Source organism: Sturnira hondurensis, unplaced genomic scaffold (assembly GCF_014824575.4).
Source record: "Sturnira hondurensis isolate 20B ecotype Veracruz unplaced genomic scaffold, ASM1482457v3 Scaffold0021354, whole genome shotgun sequence".
NCBI lineage: Eukaryota > Metazoa > Chordata > Mammalia > Chiroptera > Phyllostomidae > Sturnira > Sturnira hondurensis.
In genome coordinates, this window is record NW_028093985.1 from 33,271,157 (window position 1) to 33,295,268 (window position 24,112).

Consider the following 24,112-nt stretch of genomic DNA (forward strand, 5'->3'; position numbering starts at 1 on the left):
CCCTGTTAGCAACAGGGGAGTGGGAGGAGGAGAAGGGGGGAGAAGGCACAAAAAATAGCATAGATGGTAGGTAGAAAATAGATAGGGGGGAGGGCGAGAATAGTGGGGGAAATATAGAACCTAAAGAAGTTGAGACACGTGGTTATAAACTAAGGGGGGGGGGAGAAGGGTGGGGGAGGGAGTGTGCGGGTGGAGGGGAATGAAGGGGGGGAATAGAACAACTGTAATGGTATAATCAATAAAATATATTTAAAAAAAAACAACCCAGAAACTTGTTTCTCAGCAGCACAGTCCAGAACACAATGGTGAAAGCCAACATAACCTCCTGCTCACATGTGTGTGCCAGGAGAGCACGGGCCCTGGGGCGCACTGACATGCACACCGGGGAGGGGAGGACTGTGGTGCTGACCCTGCAAAACCCTCCACGGAGGGGACCAGGGAGCCAAGCCAGAGCACTAGCTGGCCATGGCTGCCCCAAGCCATGATGCAATGAGTTATTTTCCTCCAAGCTTTTACTAATTGCTACTCTTTTAGAAAATTTCTATGATGAGTATACATTTTATTTTCAAGTAGAAAAGAGAGTACTGGTGTTTATGCCACCAAAAAATGTCTCCCCCGACCAGAATAACAGAATCTTTTGCACGACAAATCGGCTTGAACATAAAAAGGAGCCCGTAGTCTTTGGCCAAAGGAAACACAGTTTGGAATAAACAGGGGAAGGGCAGCCTCGCAGCTCATGCCACGTGGTGCAGAGTCCCAGAAGGAGGGCTCCTGGTTAGGCCAAATGGCCCTGTGGTTGTGGAGCCAATGCCCGGCTCACGGGCAATGGGAGCAGAAATCAGCCTGCACTGAGTGAGGCTCCTGAGAGAAGGCAGAGGTCAGGTCTGAGCTGAGTAGACGGAGCCGAGATGCACCAGCCTGGAAACGCCAGGCGGGTCCTTCACCTGCTGCCGCTGCCCAGTCTTCCCAGGCTTCCCCAAGACTCATGCTTGAGCATCACCAAGGGCAGCGATGTGCCTGCTGAGTGAGTCACCCTGAGTGTATCAGGGATGACTGCTGCTGGCAGCTCCCCTCCCTCTGTGCAGGTGGGGAACTGGAGGTGGGCCTGCTTTCTTCCGAAGACATCTCTGGTCCCAATGGGAGAGACCAGCTGCAAACTTCACTCAGCACTGCTGGGACCTGCCCCCGCCTGATGAACCTGCCTCAGGTTTTTAAACTGAAGGTGACAGGGCTGCAACCCAAGAACCCCTCCCTCCGGGACTCTTGAGAGCCCGGGACCCTTCAAAACCCAAGGTGGGGCAAACCAGGCCTTGGCACACAGGACAGTGGAGCCTGGAAAGCAGGTTTGGGAGCGTGGCTCTCAGCCCAACTCCCAAATCAGTGGGCCTGGCTGCAGAGTCCTGCACAGGCCCAGGGCCTGCAGGAGGGCCCTCTAAGTGCCCCTCTGCCTCGGGCCTGCTGAGAGCGGGCCTCAGCCTCCCAGAGTCATGCTCCGGGCAGGCGATTACCCTGTTTCCACTCCACCTGCATGTATACGATGCGACTCTGCTGTGGACTTCCCGGAGTCTCTACGCCCCACGGGGTAGGTGCGCAGACCTGCGCAGACTGCCTCACGACGGACGCCAGCTGCAAGTCTTGGGGGCAGAGGGGGACTGCCTGTGAATTCTGGGCTCCCCCCCCCCCCCCCAGGATCCACAACTCACTAGCACCACTCGCAGGACTTGGGATCGCACTTTTATTTTAAAGCGTGCACGCAGGGCGGGACTGGCGTGCAGGTGTCCGTGCCCCGACCCTGAGGCAGCGCGAGTCACTGCACTGGGGCGCCCACGTGCTTGCCAACCCAGAAGCACCTCTGGGCTTTGGTGTACGTGCTTTTTATTGGGGTGCCATGGCACAATTGATTAAGTCACTGGTCACACAATGGAATTCAATCTGTAGCCATCCTCCCCTCCCCAGAGGTCAAGGGGGTGAATGTGTCAACCCTTTAATCACACGCTTTGTCCTTATGGAGACCAGCCCCCATCCGGATGCTATCTGGGGGCTGTCAAGTTACCTTATGAGCACAACCGAGACCCTCCTGCGACTCAGGAAATTTTAAGGGTTTTTGAAGTTCTGTGCCAGAAACTGCGAACAGATACCAGATATACTCTTTACCATGCCCCAGCTGTCTTCGGAGAAAGCACGCAGCAGGTGAAGGCCTAGTGCCTGGCACCCCTGCCCAGAAATGAGCCCAGTGTGCCCTGCTGGACGTGGCAGTTTGCCCACTTCCCAGTGGGAGGCGCCAGCCTCTGTGCTCTAGAGGCGCCAGCAGAGACTCAGCCCAGGTTCTGACCAGGAAACTACCCTGAGCGGCACTGCCAGACCTCACCGGGGGCACCATGATCCGGGCAGGGTCCCTGCAGTGCGAAGGCACAGACAGGGGTGTCAGGAAGCCAGGCTCTCCCCCAGCTCTGCACTTGGCCTCGCCCTGCTCTCCCTGGCCTCATGCCAACTTCAGAACAGGCCAGAGAAGCACTTGTAAGCTTCTGGAAATGAGGGTCCTTTTCAACAGACAGAGGCTGCTGTGGCCTGGGAGGTCGGAGCTGGCTTATCCGGAGGACAGAATGCCCCAAAGCTGGGCACCTCGAGTGTTCCCCAGAGTCAACTCGCGCCTCCAGGAGCACGTCCAGCCCGAGTGACCCCTGACTTGTCAGAACTGTCCTTATCTAGAAAGGAGGCTCTGGCCTTCCTCCGGGGAGAGCCGGCGGAGCCTAAGCGGGGTCGGTTCCTCGTCATCGGCTGACCTGTTTTCAGGGCCCTTTGCAGCCTCCTCCAGATGACAGTGGGTGCATGGGAACTGGGCTCTGGACGGGCCCGCCCACAGGGGTACCTTCATGGCCATCAGCTCCTGCATCAGCACAGCGTTTTCGAGGTCCAGCCGCTGGCTGTCTCCCCGGGGCTTGACGTCGTAGCTGAGAGGGTCGATGTGGATGCTCTCCAGCTCCAGCATGGTCAGCTTGACCGCCGCCCTGTCGTTCTTGAGCTGCTGGACGTAGTCCTTCAGCCTCTGCTCGTCCTCCTTCGTGAACTCCGTGTCGCAGCTGCTGGCTGTGGAGCTGGTGGTGCTGAGGAGGGAGACAAAGAAAGCCCACCGCATTTCCGAGTCACTGCGACAGGCCCTTTCCTCACTCTTGCCCACACCCCGGCTCCAGCAGTATCTAGACAGCAGTCAGGGGGAAAAGCATTCTTCGAGGCATAGCACATTGATACTGCCTTTTAGGAAGTAAGTACGATGGATAACAGAAGTACTTATACCCTTTAAGGCAGCAGTGCAGGCCCATGGAATGAATTCTAAGGAAACAGCTCCTTAAGAGCAACAAGATACACACATACAAGGATGGTTCACGGACTAGCGCACTTAGTGAATTAGAGCACACGGCAAAAGGAGGGAAATTGCTGGACATTAGAGCACTAATTATGACAGTGGTGGAGGCATTTTAAGTGAGAAAACAGGATAGAAAATCATGTGAGCCATAAAAATAAGTGTATGTGTAGACAGGACTTTTAAAAAGGGACATGTTAAGGGACAAAGCAAGTTGAAAAAAGAAAAAACCCACGGCGCAACCTATAGATTGTATGTGCGCACACATTCACATGGGCTTGCACACACCCTGTGAGGAGGGGGCTGACAGCGCCACCACGTGGGGAGAGTGGGCAGGAGCGGGGCCCTAGGGCAGGCCGTGCACCATGACCACCCCAGGGCTGACCACCACCAGGACTATGCAGGGAGCGCAGTGCTGTGGGTCTCCTGGCCATTCCCCCCGGAGCACAGGTGAATGTAGGGTGCACCACAGGGACTCACATTGGTCCCCAGGGCTCCTGGCCACCCACACTGAATGGTACCAGGCAGGTGCTGCCCGACCTGAGGCTGAGCCCAGCAATGGGGTGGCCCATGAAGATTCCGTGGGACCTGGACTGTGAAATGGGGATGCTGCCGCAGCACTGACACTGAGGTTCTCAGGAGCCCCTGCCCTTTCCAGCAGTGGGCAGGCAGCTCCCATGGCCCAGAGCGAGGCCCACTCCGCCAGGCTGTGGGCATCCAAGGCCAGTGTGGACCTACCGTGGCTTCTCTGGACCCACCCCGGACCCGCCTGTGCTCGACGCAGCCCTAGTGGACCTGGCTGGGGAAAGATGGCCAAAACCCAGCAAAGCTCCCAGATGAACACTGGACTCCCATCAAAAGAGGCATCATCATCCCTAGCATTACAGATTTGGAAACTGGGGCACCCAGGCTCAGGCCACACATTCCTCTCATTCCACAGCCCGTCTTCCCAGGACCCCCGTTGCGTGAAGCTGTGCGAGGAGCAAGGAGGGACGGACACCACAGGCTGTTGGCTGCCCTGAGCCCAGGCCTCTCCTGCTCCACTTACACTCAAACAGGTGTGAAGAGGCCTCCAACTCAGTGGATGTAACGTCCCCATAACCGAGGTGTAAAGAAAGGCCATGCCACTTCTATGTGTGACACGTTATCAAGCTGGTCAGACACGAGGAAGAGAACATCTTAGTGTTTGGAGGGGTCTTCGCATCACAGAACTCCTTCCTACTAGGACAGGGGCACCAGAAACTGCTCGGGGCTGCCCCCTTCCCCTTTACCCCACTGGGCAGGGAGGTCCCAGGGCCACGGAGACGGAGACGGAGTGGGCAAGATCGGCTGACCGCCACACTCTCCAGAAGTGGTGACAGTTAATTCCAGGCGGCAGCAGGGCGAGGCTGAGGCGCCCAGGGCTTAGAGGTTGCGGTGCAGGTCGTGTTGGGTGCGGATACCACTTACCGCAGTGGACTCTGAGGGAAGTAGATTAGCTTCCCGGGGGTGGGTGGGACTCACCTCACCACTTGAAATTCTTGTGAAAAAAGCCTGAGATTTCCAAAAAGAGGAGAAATTCTGCCTCCAGCCAGTCTCCAGACTCAAGACTGCAGCAGCAACACTTCTTGGGTCTTGGCTCGCCTGCCTGCTCCCATAGCAAATGAGCCAAGTCCTTAAGATCAGTCTCTCTCTCCACACACACACATTCGTACGCACGCACAGCCCATTGGTCCCATTTCTCTAGAGAACCCAGTACAGAGGGACCACCTCTACCTGTGACCCCAGCATCTTACACACGTTGCAATTGTGGCAGGAACACGACTCACCCTCCTTGTGTCCATTTCCTCACGTCCAAAACGGAGGCAGCAGCAGAGCATGCCTCTCAGGTTGTGGGAAGGACCGAATGGGGGAGCGTCGGTGTGCAGAAGAGTGCCCAGCACGCAGTGAGCACCCAGTAAGGGCAGCTGTCATGACTGTATTCAAGAAATACTGGAGGACCTGCTCTGGGGCACTCCTCGGGCCCCGGGGAACCACTGCCCCAGTGGAACTCACCCCCACAGGGGAGACAGGCAAGTAAAACACACAGTACAGGGAGATGCGTCCCAGAGAAAAACGAAGCAGTTACAGCGAATGCAAAGGGAGAATGGCTTATTCTTCAAACCAGAGTTGGAGGGAAGGCCTGTGGGAGAAGGTGACACTGGAGTAGACCTGAAGGAAGCGAGAAAGGGATCCACGTGGGTATTTGGAGGAAGACAGGTCCAGACAGAGGACTTGGCGACCGCAAAGGCCCTGAGGCTGCGAGCTTACCCAGAGAGAATGAGATCGGGGCTGCATCAGAGTCAGCAAGGGGAGATGGAGGGGGGGAATCGGTCCAACAGGAGGGTGTGTGTGCGCAAGGGGCAGGGTGCCAGGTCACAGAGGGTTTTATCAGGGCCGTCTGTGTTCTTTTCTCTGACAGGATCTGCCTGACATTTAATAGGATCCCTCTGCCTGCTGTGCCGAGGTGAGACCCCCTGAGGACACCAGGGGCTACTGCCAGCAACCTTGGGGAGAGATGGCAAAGGCTGGGCAGGGAGGAAGGAGGTCAGAATTATCAACCATCATTGCTATGCTTTCTCAAGCTGCATTGAAAAAGAATGAGTGAGAAGAAGCAACACCCTGCAGTTGGAACACTTCAGGTGCAATTTCATGGGGATGAAGCAGCTCAAGAGAAGCCCGAGGAAATAAACAGTGTCCCTGGCAGAGGGCACGGGGAGCCCGGGGGGCATCGAGGGTGTTGGCTGTCCAATGAGAGGGTCTCACCCAAGGGAGAAAACAAGGTCCCTCCTTCAGCATCTCAGACACCTTCAGTAAAGACCTGCAAGACCTGCCTGTCGACAGCTCGGTGGTGGACAAAACCATGCAAGTAGGACACGTTCACGGGCCGCCAGCACTGACACAGAGGGGTGACGTCTCATGCTCCACCAATCAATGAGCGAGAAAATCGATGCCAGCCGAAGTGGTGGTGTCGCTCACAAAGCGTTCCCCAGGGCCTCGAGTGAGTCATGTGCATGGGTACCGCGGCTCTGAGAGCGAGGTGCTGGGGAAGAGCAGCACTTCCCTCCGGGGGGGTTGGGAGGAGGCTCCGGGTATGAAACCCTGTCCAGTGAAGCTGGAACTCAGGGCCAGAAGCCCACTTTACAATCCCAGTTCTTCCTTTCATTAGAAATCATTTTGAAAAATGTCAAACACAGAGAAAAACACAGAGAATACCCAACACCCAAGTACCTGCTGCCCAGGTGACTCTTTGGGTCATGTTTCCTTCGGACTACTTATTAAGAAACACATTTATTCTTGAGGTGCCCTTTGTCTCCTTACACTGAGAGAAATCTCCGAAATTCAAAGAGCACACTAGAAGCTAGCGCTCACTAATTATTCTGCAGGCAGTGAAGTGCTCATGTTTTGGCAGACTTTCCACTCGGCAGGACTGGTCCACCCCAGTGGCTGTCGGCCGTGGCTGGGCTGGCCCCAGCAGTGCCACCTGGAGACTTGGTGGGAACTCACACCCCGGGCCCACCCACCAAACCTACCGGAACTGGGAACTTGGGAGTGGGGCCTCATGGGCTGCATTTCAATGCATCCTCCCAGTGATCAGAAGGCACAGCCAAGTTGGAGAACAACTGGTCTACCCCAAGGATAAGTGGGTGCCGGCACCACAGCTTGTAAGGTAACGGGACCGCCCCAAACACCCTAAAGAGAGGACACAACGTGTTTGGGCTGATGCGGTGGTGCCAGTGGTGACCAGCCCGACTCTGACACCAGACAGACCTGCGTAAATGCACTCCCTCCGCCACCGGCTGGGTCTAGGGCCCAGACTGAACCACCCCAGCTTTCTGCACTGCGCTAGAGTGGAGACTCGTTGTTCCCATGTCACCAGGCAGTGGAAAGGAGACGACAGGCCCTGAGCAGGCAGAACTGGCGAGTGCTGCCACACAGCACTCGTTCTGGGGGAGGAGGGACAGCCATGCCCATGGCCCCTCGACACCCAGCACTAGACTCAGCGACGCCTGCCAGGTCATTCAGAAAAGCCGTCTGAGAGGGAAGCAAAGCAGTTAGTGCTTGAGCTAATTTGAGAAACCATCTAGAACCATCTGGGAGACACGAGCATGGGGACGGCAGAGGCCAGCAGGCTTTGGCGTGTCCTGGAACCCTCTGGGGCTGGGACTTGATTCCCAGCCAGGAGGGCTTTTGCGTCGCCACCTATGCTAAGGGTATAGTTTTCAGAAAGGAAGAAAACGAAAAAATAAACAAAAATGACAACAACAACAAAAAAAAACCCAAAAGAGCTCCGTGCACAGATCCTACCCATCAGAAGCTCCGAGCTCTAAAATGCTTTTACCAGGGGAAAGTTTAATTACAAGATAAGCACCACAGCCCCTTGGGTTCCCCTCTCTCGCTTCCAGGACACCAGTAGGGAGCAGGTCGGGAGAGGCTAATTACAATTCTGCTCTGTGCCCTTAACGTTCCACTGTGGAATATGATTACAAGGTGGTAGAAGTGGGGGAAGCCACTGGTCTTTTCTCTCTGGCCTCCTTCAGACAAAGGCGCTGCCAGTCTCCCTAGGGCTTGCTGACGGTGCTGGGTGAGGCTGAAGTCATCCATTAACTCTCCAGCTCGGAATGCTGGATGATCTCAGTTGTCAAGAGTGAATAAATCACTTGGCAGGGTGGCAGGCCATTCGTGCTCTCTGAGAGGGGCTGTGGGAAGGGCTGCCGAGGGAAAAACCCAGGGTGGTGGAGACTGCACACTTTCGTGTTCTGCTCTGGTTTTGTGAGGCATCGGGCCTGGCCGCATGGAGGGTGTCCTTTCCGTGATGCTCTGCTTGAGCTCCCTCATGTGGCTTTGCTCTGTGTCATTTAGACGCAGGTGGCTCTTCCTGCACAGTGCACCCAGGTGGCCTGCAGCTGGGATCCTGGCCACGAGGTGTGGGCCCAGGTGGGTTCGAGTCACTGTTGATTTCAATGATCCTCCTTGTCCCTGTCCACCATGTCCCATCCTTGGAGTTGCGCTCAAGACAACTCCCTATCCTGCTTTTTAGGAGAAAAATCCACTTTTCTTGAGCTTCTTCATCTTCTCTTGGTAAAGTGCTTTTTGCCTTGAAAATCAGTGATGGATTTTTCCTGGTTTTTATCATTTTCCCTGGCCTTAGCCGAGATCCCATTGCACCGGGGAGCAGTTTATTTCCAGATGGAAAGTGCCACAAGACTGGCCTTCTGTTTTCCTACCACTTTAAATGTATGTGGAGGAGGCACTGGCCCAGGTGACACTTGGCCACGTCTGCCACTCCTAAGTGGCTCCAGTCCCCGAGCAGCAGGGTGGACGTTGCCGACCGCTGTGTCTTCAGTGCCGTGCTGGCAGTGCCCACCCATCCTCTCGCTCCCCCCACCCTCGCTGCCTCCACAACTCTTTGTCGCAAAGGACTAAAAACACTAAACACAATCCAAACTTCCAAGGTCTGTAATGCTCTCGAATGGTTATCAGAACTCTCTAGAAAGACAGGTGGAGGCCAACTGAAGGGAAATTATGGAACAAAATGCCGGTGTGGGGAAATCTGCCACCAGAGGACCAGACTCCTTAAAAACTGCCCGGTGCCGGAAAGCTCCGAAGGACCCCAGGGACAGCGGAGTTGATGTGAGAAACCAGGCACCGCGGAGACTGTCTGTGTTTCTGCAGCCCTTGTCGAAGACGCCAGTGCGTGACGCTGGAAACCGGCATCTGTAAACACGCCCCTTTCCCAGCTGGGTCCCCGGTAACGCACCAAGACAGGCGCTATTAGGCCGAGCAGCTACACTGTTGCTAACCATGCTCCTGGCATTAGGAAAGTTAAACATTATAAGTAATTTTCAATGTTGCCAATGGTTAAGAGATACAAATTAAAAGGGTATGGTTTTCCTACACATCAGCTAAACTGGAAGAAATGTATGGTACCCAGTTTTAGTGAGGGTGTGGAGGAACAGGCAGTCTCAGGGGCAGGCCGTGGAGTAACCGGACGGTGCACGTAGGCCCCTGGACACCAATCATCTGAGTCGGCACAGCTGCTCCTCAGAACTGGCCGCGGACACTGCCCTGGAGGGCCCGGGAGGAGCACCGGGACGGTGGCTGCAGAGCATCCCAACAGTGAAAAGCTGGACACGAACGCTCACCAGGAGGAAGCTGTCACAATGCACAATGGAATGCCGTCGTCCAAAGGAGAATTGTGCAGCCACTGAAGAGAAGGACACATGGAAAGAGGTGTGACAGACAGTGCGAAGGGGAAAAGCAAGTTCCAAGAGAGTCCATGTGACAGGAACCCTGTCAGCCTGAATATCACACGGGGTCCGGTTTTCAAAGACGCCGTATTTTGTCCTGCCAAGTTGACTCCTCCTTTGGGGGCCTACCCCTTCTCTTCGCCATCCATGGGGCGCCCACGGGGACTGGGGGAGACACTCAAGCCGATCTGGGTAAGATGTGCCTTCCAGGATCTTCGTGCCCTACACCAGGGACACCAGTCAGCCTGCGCACAGACGCGGGTGCTGTGCTGGTGATCTGCCGTCGGGGAGCCGGCCTGCAGAGGGAGGAGACGCCTGCGAGTGTGTGTGTGTGTGTGTGGGGGGGGGGGTTGGGGGCCGCACAGCTGGGTGCGGTCTGGCCCGGCTATTCGAGGGCCTGCCTGCCTTGGCTCAGCCTCGGATGCACCTCCTGTGTGGCGGATCCGATGGATGTCCTTCCAGCAAGACCTCTCTTTGCTTCAGCTGTTTGGTCCTTTCTGTCACTGGCAACCAGGGGTCTTCACTGATAGGAAATGGGACAGTTCAGTCTGTGGAAATATTCCCCAGACTGTGTGAGTGTTCTTCCCAGTGAGGGCCCCAACATGGAGAACTTTATGTAATGCTTGGTTTCAATTATTTATTTTTACAACAAGCATTTCATTCTTCTGAAGTCAGGCAGTTAGGTCTTAAAGAAAAAAAAGTATGCCAGCTCTCTCCCTAGTTCCCACAGAACCTCCCAGGTAAGTGGCGAGGACGTGCGAGCAGGCGGCCGAAGCACCATGCTGTCCCACTGGGGACGGTGTGTGAGCCGGACTTCAGAACTCACCAGCACTTCTAAGCATCAGCACCAAGGCCTGGGTGGGGAGAGGACCTGTGTTTCCCAGAGCAAGCAGAGAAAATGACCACGCCAGCCAGATCTGGTCCCGCTTTTAGTCCCTGAAGCTGCTGGTGGCGGTGGTGNCTGGGGGAGACACTCAAGCCGACCTGGGTAAGATGTGCCTTCCGGGATCTTCGTGCCCTACACCAGGGACACCAGCCAGCCTGCGCACAGACGCGGGTGCTGTGCTGGTGATCTGCCGTCGGGGAGCCGGCCTGCAGAGGGAGGAGACGCCTGCGAGTGTGTGTGTGTGTGTGGGGGGGTTGGGGGCCGCACAGCTGGGTGCGGTCTGGCCCGGCTATTCGAGGGCCTGCCTGCCTCTGCTCAGCCTGGGATGCATCTCCTGTGTGGCGGATCCGATGGATGTCCTTCCAGCAAGACCTCTCTTTGCTTCAGCTGTTTGGTCCTTTCTGTCACTGGCAACCAGGGGTCTTCACTGATAGGAAATGGGACAGTTCAGTCTGTGGAAATATTCCCCAGACTGTGTGAGTGTTCTTCCCAGTGAGGGCCCCAACATGGAGAACTTTATGTAATGCTTGGTTTCAATTATTTATTTTTACAACAAGCATTTCATTCTTCTGAAGTCAGGCAGTTAGGTCTTAAAGAAAAAAAAGTATGCCAGCTCTCTCCCTAGTTCCCACAGAACCTCCCAGGTAAGTGGCGAGGACGTGCGAGCAGGCGGCCGAAGCACCATGCTGTCCCACTGGGGACGGTGTGTGAGCCGGACTTCAGAACTCACCAGCACTTCTAAGCATCAGCACCAAGGCCTGGGTGGGGAGAGGACCTGTGTTTCCCAGAGCAAGCAGAGAAAATGACCACGCCAGCCAGATCTGGTCCCGCTTTTAGTCCCTGAAGCTGCTGGTGGCGGTGGTGCTGGCACAGGCCTGTCCTGCCTGGAGGGTCGTTTTACACCTAGTTGTCCTTTCAGTGGACATGATGCTACTGTCCCCAACCTTTCCTTCTTTCCCAGCAAAACTCTTTCTCAATCAACACTAGCCTAGAGGGTGAGGGCTGGGCGCCTCCAGCTCCGCTGCCCTCCGTCCCAAGTTCAGGACATGCGCCAAAGTGAATGGTCAGCCAGGTGATGCCCTGGCCCCTGGGCAGTGCCGGGCTCCCCACAGGCTGCAACCCCATTCGCACAGGGCTCCCCAGTCCCCACCTGACAGGAGGACACACGGGACTCGGTGCTTGTCTCTGAAGGGCAGACTGCGGCAGCTCACCCTGTGGGCCACATGCCCTTCTGTAGGCTGGGGTCAGTGACTGTGCTTCCACCCGGTGAACTGGAACTGTGACGCTCGGCAAAAAGAGCAGGTTCGACTGAGATTTCGTGTTTCCAACACGTTAGTCCACCTGCCTGTCTGTGGTGATCCTGCTGATAACGCCACCCAGGCCATCAACACGAGCTAGTCGCTCTGCCCATTAAGATGTCGACGCTTCCGGATGAGGCCGAGGCCAGGCTGGCCATGCTATCTGATCCTTCCTGCTGGTCACTAGTCGTCTGTTCCTTTCCTGAACCAAGGCCCTCTGGTCATCAGGAGCTGTCCATGTGCTGCTAGAAGGGCCCCAGAGGCCCAGGACTCAGCGTTCCTTCCCCGAAGCCCTGAGGAACAGCTGGCTGATTCTCTGATTAGAATTCTCTGTGCCAACTGGTTCCAGTGGCTGAGGGGAGATGGACTGAGCCACATACAGCTCCAACTCAGAAAGCCCCTTTTCTTTCTTTCTCCCATAAACTTGACATGGGAGAATGTCTGAACTGGGTTGGCAACAGTTGCAGACAAAATGCATTATGACAGTTATGTGAGGGGCTGGTGGTTTCTGCGCTCGTGTTTGGCATGACCTTGTCCAGCTGCGTCACGACCTCAGAGGCGGGATGCGTGTAAAAGCCCCCTGTGTGCTCTCTTGGGCCCGAGTGGCTCGGGTTTGGGTGGCAGGGCAGAAGTGACTAAGGAGAACAGAGCGGAATCTGAGCTAGAGTCCTCTGTGCTTTGATGGGAAGTCCCGTTTGAGACCACCGCTCGGTCAGGGCCGCTCTTCAGTGAGGTCATCCTTGAAAGTGGAGGCCGGGTGCTGCACTGATCACAAGCTGGAGAGAGGCTTCGCCTAAAAGTAAGTGTCTAAGAAAACTGCCTCAAATTCAAGGCTCATCTGTATGTTGAAGGAGTTCTAACACGTATTCAAAACCAGCCTTTCCACTGAATGGATGATGTGAGTTCCCAGTGCTGCCAAATTTGTTTCTGATTTGGATTAAAACCACACAATTATTTTTGGGGTAGGGAAGGTGCGAGCAAAAATCGGCAACACTCACCTTCTAAGCTACTGAAACAGCACCCATTTCCTGTCAACCCAGCCCTGTGCTCGCCCACTCAACAGTGCAAGGTCACTGACAGAACGAGCACTGCGTTCTGTGTTCAGACCAAAGAATCTGGTTTTAAGAAAAAAATAAATGATAATCTGTGCTTCCCTAAATAAGACAGTCGTTGCTAGGGTCAAGAGAAACCAGTCCCTTGTGTTTGCAGGCACCTGGCCAAGCGCATAGGGGATGTCCCCTTTCCTGAGGCACCGGGGGCGGGACAGGTCAATGGAGGCACTTGAGCAGGTGGCTGTGTCCTGCCAGTGGGAAAGATGAAAACATCAGTATCTCTCCTTTAGCTTTTGAGAGACAAGCTGTCCTCACGTGGTTGGAGTCACTTGATCTGCAAGGAGGCACTGTGTTTCGGTGCCACGAGACCCACCCTGGTTTCGTGGGAGCAACAGCATGCTCGGTGCTGACGTCTGGGTTCAAGTCCTGGTGCCCCTCTCATCTACCAGCCCTGCGACTGTGACCTTGTTTAGGCAAGTCACTTACATGTTTCTACGCCAAGGATTTTCCCCTGTGAAAATGAGAGCAAGTTACCCTTCCCGTCTTTTAAGATTTGGTGATCAAATAAGAGTCTCTAACAACGTACTTCCTAGACCAAGAACTGGTATATACATGGAAGGCCTTCACATTTTTAGGGCTTTGGTGGTAAGAAATGAGATCACGAGACAGGTGCCACTGACCCCCATCGAAAAGCATCCAAAAGCTCCAGCAAATTATACTTAGCAGGCCACCACTGCTTTCCTCTCGTCTTTTTCAAGAACTCACTTCAGTTTTCTAGATTTATAAACTTGAACTCGGGCTCATGATTAAGTGTGTGTTATGCACATGCTATGAATATGGCATCAATCTGAGACAGAGATGAGTCAGAGGGGGCTGTTACTGCCTGAGAAGAGCTGACCAAAGACAGGGGCGCAAGATGACGGGAGAAGACAGAGGCTAGGACAGGACGCAGTGGTCTGGGCCCTGGGTGATTAGGGACTCTTTGCAGCAAATAGCTGCCCCAGATGCTTCTAGGAAATGAAGAACTGTAAAGAAATGGAGAACAGAAGAAAAACAGGAGAAAGAGCCCCTGACAGGAAGGGAGGTGTGGCTCCCATGCCTGCCGCTGTTTTTGAACAAACCTCCCCTTCTCCCTGAGATGCCCTTCCGACAAATGAGGCCACCTCCCACTCTCCGCTCTGATTCTCCAACTCCTCCTGGGATGGAGCAGGTCGAAGTCCTGGGCAGAATTCCGCCCTCACCCAAGCCTCCCAGGCCCCGAGAGCAGGGTCCCCCTGCGTGTGGAGCCCAGTGAGCAGCTGGCGGGAGGACATACGCCCCTCTTGCAGCAGACAGGCCGAGCATTACCTGGTGTGGCTGTTGGAGGACAGGCTCTCCCAGGGCTGCACGCTGCAGCCGGCCACGGCGAAGGCGCCCCCGCAGCTGCCGTCCAGCTTGAGGAGCAGGGCCTTAGCCGCATTCTCAGCCGTCTTCCGGCAGTCGTGCGCACGCTTGAGCATCTGAGTGATGTTTTCATCCCCTGACGGGTCTCCTGAGAGAAGGCAATGTGTTGATGAGCACAGGTCTAGGTAAGACAAGCCCAGGAACAGGCGTGGGCAGTCATTTCTCAGTTGCTTGGTGGAGGTGTGGCGGAGAGGAGCCCGCAGGGGATGGCTGTGCTCTGCGCCCAGCTCCGTCCCTTAGGGGCTGTTCTTAGGAAAGCACTCCTCTGCTCCAGGCTCCACTGTCCTCGTCGACAAAGGAAGGGCTGGTCAATGTGACCTCTGAGGCCTGTTTCCAGCTCTAACAAGCTGGGATTTTCTAATTATCCAGGCCCCTGGCTCCTCCTCCCACCCAGTTACAAGCTTACTGCTTGGCCACTCTTCCCTGTGTGGGCACCTCCTTGTGAACGAGGGCAGGGAGAGCCTGAAGGAAAACCGGGTCATGGCTCCCGAGTCTGTGGTTTTGGTCAGAGCTTCACATAGGCAATGGTGACAAACCTAATGGTTAAAGTGAGAACTTTAGATTGGCCCTGCATTTTCTGTACCGCTGCTATCCGTGACCTCTCTGTCTCAGGTTTGCTGTGGCTGGTGGCAGCCCCCATGCCTGCAGGGGCCAAGGGACTGGGCTGCAGCCAGAGGTCAGGGTGGAGGATGCCCACGCAGAGCCAGACAGCCAATCTCCTGCCCAAGAGCTTCATCTTCTTACTGCATTTTAAAAATTATAGTTGACTGACAGGTTAACCAGATTGCTTTCTCCACAGCCTAGATGCATGGCCTTCCAAATATTGTCAACGAAAACCTTACACTGAAGCCCAATATACAAAACTAGTAAATGTGGAACTGGCTGAAGTGGGCAGGGGTGGGCCATACATTCGACTGTCCTACCCTCCAAGCCCACTGCGGAGGCCCAGAGAAACTCCTCTAGCTCCCAAACACCACCCGTCTAATACATCCACGGTGCACTTACCGGGCGCCTGTGCCATCAACCAGAGACAAAGGAAAAACCCACAATAATTGGCGCTATGGGTAAATGTCACAAACTAGCACTGCTTTGCTGTGCAACTATACGGCCCTTTAGGGCATGCCGGCAGGATGGGAGAGTGAGGTTTACTGGGAAGGGCTAAAAAGTAAGCCACCGCTCAGCCTCCTGGAGAGTGGCGGGGAGTGTAGGCACACACAGCCTGCAGGCTCAAGTTCCCGGCCTCCCTCGGGCCTTTTCTCTCAAAACCTCCGTGCCTGTCTTCCTTCCACAAATAAAATATTTTCCAGCCCCTACCAAGTCACTGCGATGAGTAGATACAAGCCCAGTAAAAGGTACCTTTCAAGGACAAAGTGGTTTAAAACATTCCTCCGATACAAACTAGAAATTAGATGATTGATTTTTTTCCCCTTTAATCGATTGGTTTTCTTAATACATATACTGAAAAACTTGACAGCAAGCCAAGATCAGTTTAGGATCTGTTTAATATGAGGAATAAAGTTTTATGGTTCAGTTAAAAGACCCTGAAAAATGAGGTTTCTAATGGAAACGCTGGCAGAGTTTCTACTTCTGGGCTGAGATGGCAATACTATTAAGGAAACACCGAGCGAGGCATGGAGGAGGGTCACCCGCACACGCTGGGCCTGCCGCCCCGCTGCGCAAGCTGGATATGAAGCAGGAAATTAATACCCAGGACACTTCCTCTCCTTTCAACTTGCTTAGATTCCTACACATGTCAAAACGGAAGGAGGAAAAATATGCACATGTTCTGTGCAAAACCTAGACCTCAGACAAAGGTGGGGGGAGCTGCTGGCAAAGATGGGGGTCATGGCATTCATTCTGGAGGTGCCCTGATGGTGACCTTCTTTGCCAGGCATGTCTCACAGCTCTTAAAGAAAAGCCAGTCCCTGCCCTGCAGTCCTTGCCCTGGCTGGTGTGGCTCAGTAGACTGAGGGTTGGCCTTTGAACCAAAAGGCTGCCAGTTTGATTCCCAGTCAGGGCACAAGCCAGGATTGTGGGCCAGGTCTCCAGTTAGGGGCATGCAAGAGGCAACCAATCGATGCATCTCTTGCACATCAGTGATTCTCTCCCTCTGTTTTTCTCTCCCTTCCCTCTCTCTAAAAAATAAATAAATAAAATCTTAAAAAAAGAAAAGCCAGCCTCTGACTGGTGGCCTGGTCCTCACGTCTGAGATCCCCTGGCCTACGCACACCAGCACCTGTCTCTGGCTAAGAAGTGATCCAATCACTTCAGATTTCTGTTTACTTGCTGTTACTTCTCCAAAGAAGCCGCTGTTATAAAGTGCAGGCTCCAGGCCTCGGCACTGAGGAGTCAACCTTTCTCCCTCGACCTCCCTTTCTCCGCACGCACCATGCCTGCTGTAGATCTCCTCCGTTACTGCAAGGACCAGGGCCACAGTCGCTGGCGAAGTTTTAGCAAGCGTTGCTAATTAGGATGCCACACCTGCGTCTTTTCCAATTAATACTCCCCTCTAGTTACTTAAAATTGAGGGACAGAAGTGGGGGCAGTGCAGGTCAGGAGGAACAAATGAGGCCAAAAGGACCCTGGACCCGTGGGGTGGGGAGATTGGGGGGGCGGGTGCACATCGCTGCCCCGCCTCAGGGCCAGGCTGTGGGGTGAGTACTCTGGGAAGCTGCTGAGAGCAGCAGGAGACCGTTTCCTCTGCACACAAGGATGCCTGCAGACAAGGCAGGAGGAAACTCATGCTTCTCACACTTCAAAAACTACCCGAAGGGAGAAACCTGGAGAAAAAGCACAGCCAACAAAAGCTGGGGGAGGAGCAAAGGCCAGGTGGGCACCAGCACAGAGAGAGACCAAGGCCCAGCCGGCCCCTCCCGTCTGCGACCAGGGCCTCCCGCTCCACCTGGCCCTCCTGCCAGCCAGCCTGGGAGGATGTGCTTCCTGAGAGGGCCGGTCTGCTTGGGCTTATCTGTGATTCTGTTTCCATTCCAGTTCTTGCTGCACTCAACATAAACAATTTACTCACTCAGTCATGAGGGAAACATGAAAGCACTTGAGAAGTGAGTTTCACGTTGCAGGGAGGTGTTCCGATGCCCACAGCCGAGATGGGGGCAGTAGAGCAGAAGAGGCCAGGGACAGAATGAGGAAGGGGGGCGGGGGCTGGGGCCACACTTACCCGGGGAGGACCCCACACCGGCCGCCCGGAACTGCTCCAGGATGAGGCTCTGCTCGCTGTCAGCCAGGGCCAGGAGGAGCTCGTAGGCTTCTATGCACTGCTCACTGAAACACAAGCACGGATGCCTCAGCTGGAGCAAACATGGGAGCCCCTCCACCATGGGGGCCGCCCCTGCCCACTCCAGATCCGCCTCTCAGCCTCGCTGCCCTGTCTGCGTGGAAAATGCCCCAGGTAGAGCCAGGGACATGCTCTGCTGAGTTGTGCCTCAGCCCTGCCTTTTCGCTTCCAACCAGCATATAGAAAAAGACAAGACTCCATCCACGTGGGAGAGGCAAGTTCGTTGCCCTGCGCACGATGTGCTGCAAGGGAAAGGTACCGCAGTCTGCGGTGCTGGCACCCACGCTGCACCAGGGTTGGTCTGTGCGACCAAAAGAACACCGCAGAAGGATGGCACGTCGCAGTCAGGACTGGACTGTTAAAAGCGCTGTGACTTTCCTCTCGGTCACTCTCTCCCTGCACTCTCCCGGTGCGGCACCCTCTCTGGAGGAGGCCCTTTCATGAAGACACTAGAGCAGCCGCACGGAGGCCCGTGGGGCGGGAAGCTAAGGCTTCTGGCCAACGGCCAGTGGCAGACTGAGGACTCGCCCACGCAGCCGTGTGAACGAGCCTCCTCAGCAGCAGAGACAGCAGGTGCAGTTCAAGGTTCCGACGATGCAGTCCTGGTGGACGGCTTCACCAGAACCCCGTCAGAGACCCTGAACCACAGCCATTCCCGATCCTAAAAACTGAGACATAATAAAAGCTATACAATAATAGTTAACTAATGCTACACCCCAGAAAGGAGACTGTTTGACCTAGATCTGCACTATTCAACACAGAAGCCACCAGCCACATGTGGCTGCTTACGGGGAAAAATGCAAGTTAAAGGAAATGAAAAATTCAGTTCCTCAGCCACAGTAGCTATAGTGGATGGCAGCACAATCAGAGAACAGTTCCATCCCTACACCTCTAGTGGACACTTGTCAAACTGTCTCATGAAATACAAGATCTCTGACAAAACATTAGTTTTCTTTGTGCCCAACATCATGGGCACACCAGGCAGAGGATCAAAAGCAACCCCTTTCTCATCGCCACTGGTGACCCCACGTGGACCCACATGCATACAGGAGGTGGGGCATGTGCGTGCTGCCTGCACGGTCCCAGACAGGATGCACTGAACCCCCGCCCGAAGCAAATTACCTACTACCTTCTCCCAGCTGAGTGGGGGAAACAACGCCTAACCCAGCATTTAATCATCGGGCCATCTGCTTTCTGATTGCCTTTGCTTTCATCTTCCTTTACTGAGAGATAAAGAAAAGGGCCCAGTTGAGAGCTCTGGGTGCGGGCAGTGGCTCCTCTCCAGGGCGGCCTGCCTATCAGGTTGGAGATGCCAGGCCACTGCTTTGTGCCCAAGGGAGACAGGCAGACGTGGGTGCAGGGCAGCCTGCTCCCGGTTATCAAAGGCGGGTTATCTCTTTGCTCTGCTGTATCTGTAAACAAGTGTGATTGCTCTCTAGCTTTGGTCTTGTGTGTTGTGGTTTTGACTTTGTTTTCTGAAGAAACAATGTTTCTTGAAACAATACTGCACTTTTTAGAGGACGCCAACAGCTAGATACAGTCACTACTCTGGGCCCCTGGCAAACACGCCTGAGAAGAGACACCAATAAAATAACCCTCTGAAAGCAGCCGTAAAGCAGAGCTTTCCGGCTATTTAAAAAGCGGTCACTGAAAAACAGATCAACTCCACAGCTGATGGGGCAGAATGAAAGGGGCACACTCATGCACCACTTGCTTGTCCGGGAGCGCAACGTGGCCACTGAAACGGGCTTGTTGCTGCGGGGAAGGCTGCCAGCACGCCCCACGAGCCATGAAAATATTCTTGTCCTTTGACCTATTAATTCCCGCTTCAGGGATGTTATCCCGAGGGAAATATTACAAAGAATAAAGACATTATCTCTATTAAATTATTCGCCATAGAATTATTTTCAATGTCAAAGTGTGAAAAAAGTCTTTTAGAGAAATGAGTATATAAAATAACAGTATATAAACTTGGTACAGGGGATATGACCATTCAAAATAAATGGAGACAATTAAGCAATATTGCAAAACTGTAACATGTTGAAGAAATGGAATGCACTACATTTGTAACAATGTAAAATATGTATGAATATGAACAAATACTGGAAAGAACCACAAATGAATATATAATACAAAGACTGATATTTTGAGGGATGTTACCTGAATGAAATAATATTTCAGCTGAACACACTGGCATAAACATACCTGTTTACTAACACCATGGTCATGGTGTTAGCAAATTTTCCTAATTGCTACAAGGGTAGTCATTGATTTTCAATATGCATCACACTAGCGTTTGCTGGTCCAACCCCCCAGTATGCCTTCTACAGCCCACTTTCTACTTTATGTGGAAGGTTACTACAGATGCATTTCTATAGGAAACAGGCCCCGCCCCTCACGTCCCACCTGTACTGCAGGGCCAGCCTCAGGGCTGTGGCATTGGATTCGTATTTGCCCACCAGCATGCTCATCCGCTCGGCGTTGCTTTTGCATTCTTCCAGGGTTATGGTCAGGAGGTCATTTTGGGATTTGAGGTGTTCAATACGGCTACAAAGGAAGAAAAATCTCGATTTCACACTAGGATCACAAGTAACTTGCCAATATTTTAGTGGTCTAATCTGGATTCAGGCTGGAAATGCAGGTTAGGGAGTGAGTCTGTCAAATATTTTAGCAAATGTAACTGAAACATGAAACAATAAAGGAAGCAACTGTAAGTGAAAAAAAGGACTTAATGCTGTGTGAATTACCCAGTTATTTCCCACCCAGCCATTGACCATGTGCTCTGGGGATAAACCAGGGAGAGCAGCAAACTGTGCGACCTCAGGCTCCGTGAACAGCGCGACTGGGATGCTTCAGTAGCCAGGGGGGCAACGAGAAGTGCATTATACTCACAGCTACTGTTTGCAGAGCCCGTGCTCGACGACCCTGTCACCGGCCCTTTGAATTTTATCATCCCCATTCCTCAGAGGAGGAAGTAGAGGCACAGGAAAATTAAATACCTTGTCCTGGAATTTGAACCACGCAGTCTGACCCCCAGATCCTGTGCTCTTAACCACTAGCCACAGAGCAGAAGCAAAAGATGAAATGCAAACTGCCCCACAGGCCTCCGAATGGGAAGTGGACCAGGCGCTTCGGAGCGTGTCCAGAGCGCCTTCCAGGTCAGACATTCCTGCAGCTGCTAAGTACTGGCGGGACTGGCAGGGGGAACATCAGGCTGTACAGGAGCCAGAAAGAACTACACAGACAGAGCCGATGAGCCTATGACAAAGTCAGAAAAACCTAAGCCTTCCGCTGCTTCATTTTCTGACTCAGGACCCTGACCCTCAAGGTACCAGGGTTCACTTTCCACGGGACACACTCGTTTGTAGAACTCTGACTTCCAAGACTTAAAGAGACAGATGGTTTCACACACACAAAATGCAAGTGACATTTAAAATGTTCAGCTCAGAAGCCATTAGCCTTGAGAATTGATCCTATAACCACATATTTGAGAGCAGAATATGGAGACACTCCCCCTCACGGGAGATGCCTACTGCGTGTATAAGACGACTGCGAGGCTTAGACAACTTCAAGGTCAGTTCAATGTAAGGTGTTACGGAACACCCTTCTCTGTCCTTGTTACGTTACGGCTTCTTGACACAGTTCCTACTTTCTTGTTACTTTTCAACTTGCTCCCGTGAACATTTGGTCCCCACTAATCAGATCAAACGGTTTACCCAGCTCACACACCTCCATGTGGCCAAAGCCACTGTAGGGGCCTTCTCAGGTGACACCCCCTGAATGGGCCACTCCTTCCTCACTTGGGTCACGACAGGTCTCTCCTGGTTTTCCTCCTGCCTTACAGGCCGTTTCTTCTGTTTCCTTTGCTGGCTCCTTACTGTCTATAAAGCCTGTGAGTGTGGGCATTCCCTCCATGCTCTGTCCCTGGCCCTCCTCTGCCAACGCCCCTGACCCCCGGCCCCCCCACCCCGGGGCAAGGTTTATCCAGTGCCATGACTTTAACAGGCATTTATGTTTCCAAGGTTCCCGAATTCCTCCAGTGTGGACATCTCCTCTGAGTGCTGCTCTCACATACCCAGAGGTTTCCTGATTTTCCAATTTGGGTGTCACACTGACACCCCAAATTTAATACTCCGAAGTGGGACTCTTGATCTGTCCCTAACCGTGCCCTCCCCCACCTTCGCCATCTCGGTCAATGCCACCACCACGCAGCCAACCCTAAGGTGAGCCACCTGAGGATCTTCTATGAGACCACCCCCTCCTCTCGTTCTGCTGATCTCACCAGCAAACACTGACGACCCCTGCCCTGCCCCATCATCTCCATTTCGGCCGTGCTGGTCCTCCACATACCCCCTCTGCTTCTGCTCTTGCCCCCCCTCTTTCCATTCCTCTCCCCTGACCGATCTTTCAAAATTTGTATCAGATCTGCTCCTTCTACTTAAAACCCCTTCACAACTTTGAATGACACTTAGAATGAAGAGTGAAGTCTGTGCAGGGCCTCCAAATCCACACCCCATCCAGCCCTGACTCTCAGCCACCTTATCTCTCGGAAGCCCTCCTCACACTCACTCTGGTTTAGTTCCATGGGCCTCGGGCAGTCCCTGCTTCGTGCCAACTTCCTTCCAGCCTTGAGGTGGCATTGTCTCCAGCCATGGGACAATCCTTACTATGTCACGGGGGTGCTCCTTTTTCCCCTTAAAATCTCATCCTAAATGTTCCCTTTTCAGAGGCGTCTCTCCTGGCTACCAACAGAAACATCAGCCCTCCTTGTTATCCTGCCTCAGTGTCCTATTTAGCTGAAGCTTTCTTATGATCTCATTTGTTTTTTGTCTAGCGCCCTAAGAGAATAAACGCTCCATCAGAGCAGGGACCTTGTCTGTTTTACTCCCCTTTGCACGCCAAATAGCCTAGCATACAGTAGGTGCTTAACACAGTGGTTAAATGAGGAAGCATTTTTAATTATGACCCTGCTCTCTCCCCACTCCCGACACACAAAGTTAAAGGCTGTCATTTTTTGGAGTGTAAGAGGCCTCCAACTTTGCGATAGGTAGTTAAGTAATAACAGATGTGAAGGCATCCTGTTAGATTATTTCTAAGGATTCCAATGCGGCAGCTGCAGCTCTGTTCGCAGAGAGGATAATGGCGGTAAGGTCAAAGGGCAGGGCCTGGACGTTTGGCTAGGCTAATTAACAGCTATGCACTTAGGGCGAGTCACTCCTTGTGGAAGCCTTTGCTTTCTCCTTTGCAAAATGGGGCTGCCACTCTGCCTTCCCACGTTGGTGACTGAGTGGCTGTCTGCGAGGGCCCTCTGTAGGCTGTTCTACACTACAATGTGCACTGCAGGCCCCACATAGTTCCCCCGGCTTTGGGCTCTCCTGGGTGCACATAATTGAAGAGAAAGGAGCTTCTCCCAAGTTCAACTACAAAGCAGAGTTGTAAAATCTCAGAGTCTCTAGAGGGAGGTCCCCACTAAACGGAGGGCCCCTGAAGGCATCCGACTTCATTAAATTGCAAAGGGCATGTCTGCTCCCGTTTGTAAGCACTTCGCAGCTTGTGACACAGCACTCAGAGGGCTGCTCTTTCCCGCTACAAGGTAATCATCAGGATCGTCACTCTTAAGTGTTTTGGATTTAATAAGAAAACCATTTAATTTCAAGATTTAAAATGACCTAGATTTGCCATATTTCCTTAGTTCTCAAGCACTGTATTAAATAGTTTCAAATCAGGGAGGACTAACACAGTAATTTAATTTATTCAGGTTTGCTACATGCAAGGGGAATGGCATTAAGCAATGGTGCATGGGGAAAGGCATCTGCATTGCTCCCTGGTGAGTTCATAAGCCTTTCCAGTTCTTACTGTGCTCTGCCACTGAAGCTTGGTGGGTCAGGGCAGCCACAGCACACGGGAATGAGATTCCGAGTTCACTCTGCCACCGCGGGGCTGTGCTGAGTCAAAGCGGTTGCCCGGTTTGGCCCTGCTCCTTCCTTGCCTTTTTCAGCAGCTCTCTCTCACTGCTGGAATGACACACAAGCCAGGCTTTTCCCAGAGCGGGGTGGGCAAACTCAGAAGACTTCTGTCTTGAGACTAGGGAAGAATCTGTAAAACTGGGTGTACGGTAAAACTATTCTAACAAACAGCCTACGGGAACTAAGAGTGGTGCACATTTATTAAACCCATACATGAAATTAGGCGACCCTCAGTGAGAGCAAGGGAGGGTTAGACCAGCACGCTTGGTCAGTCCCAGGAACGCCTCCATCAGGTTGCCTCTGCTGGTTCCTGGTGCCTCCAGGCTCCCCGGGGATGCTGACTCAACATTCCAAACTTCTCTCTGCAGCCCAGGCCTGCACGCTTGGCCACCATCTTGTCATCCTAACCTACTTGTCAATCTACATGAACTGCTCCAGGAATTACAACACGATTTCTGAGGGACAGTGCCAAATGAAAAAGTGGCACCCCTAGTGCATAAGTTAATAAGAATTACAAATGGTGAGAGAAGAGCAGTAAAGCAAAT

General features: G+C 53.4%; 1 protein-coding gene across 3 annotated transcripts in view; it reads right to left on the reverse strand.

Moving 5' to 3' along the window:
* MCC (MCC regulator of Wnt signaling pathway) overlaps positions 1 to 24,112 on the reverse strand; it is a 403,428-nt gene that overhangs the window by 17,752 nt on the left and 361,564 nt on the right. For all 3 annotated transcript variants that reach the window (XM_037032292.1, XM_037032291.1, XM_037032293.1), the window contains 4 exons: positions 20,008 to 20,148; positions 17,485 to 17,588; positions 14,214 to 14,397; positions 2,870 to 3,104 (listed from right to left, as the gene is read on the reverse strand). In XM_037032292.1, coding sequence (XP_036888187.1) covers positions 2,870 to 3,104; positions 14,214 to 14,397; positions 17,485 to 17,588; positions 20,008 to 20,148 — 664 coding nt within the window. The remainder of the gene's footprint in view (positions 1 to 2,869; positions 3,105 to 14,213; positions 14,398 to 17,484; positions 17,589 to 20,007; positions 20,149 to 24,112) is intronic.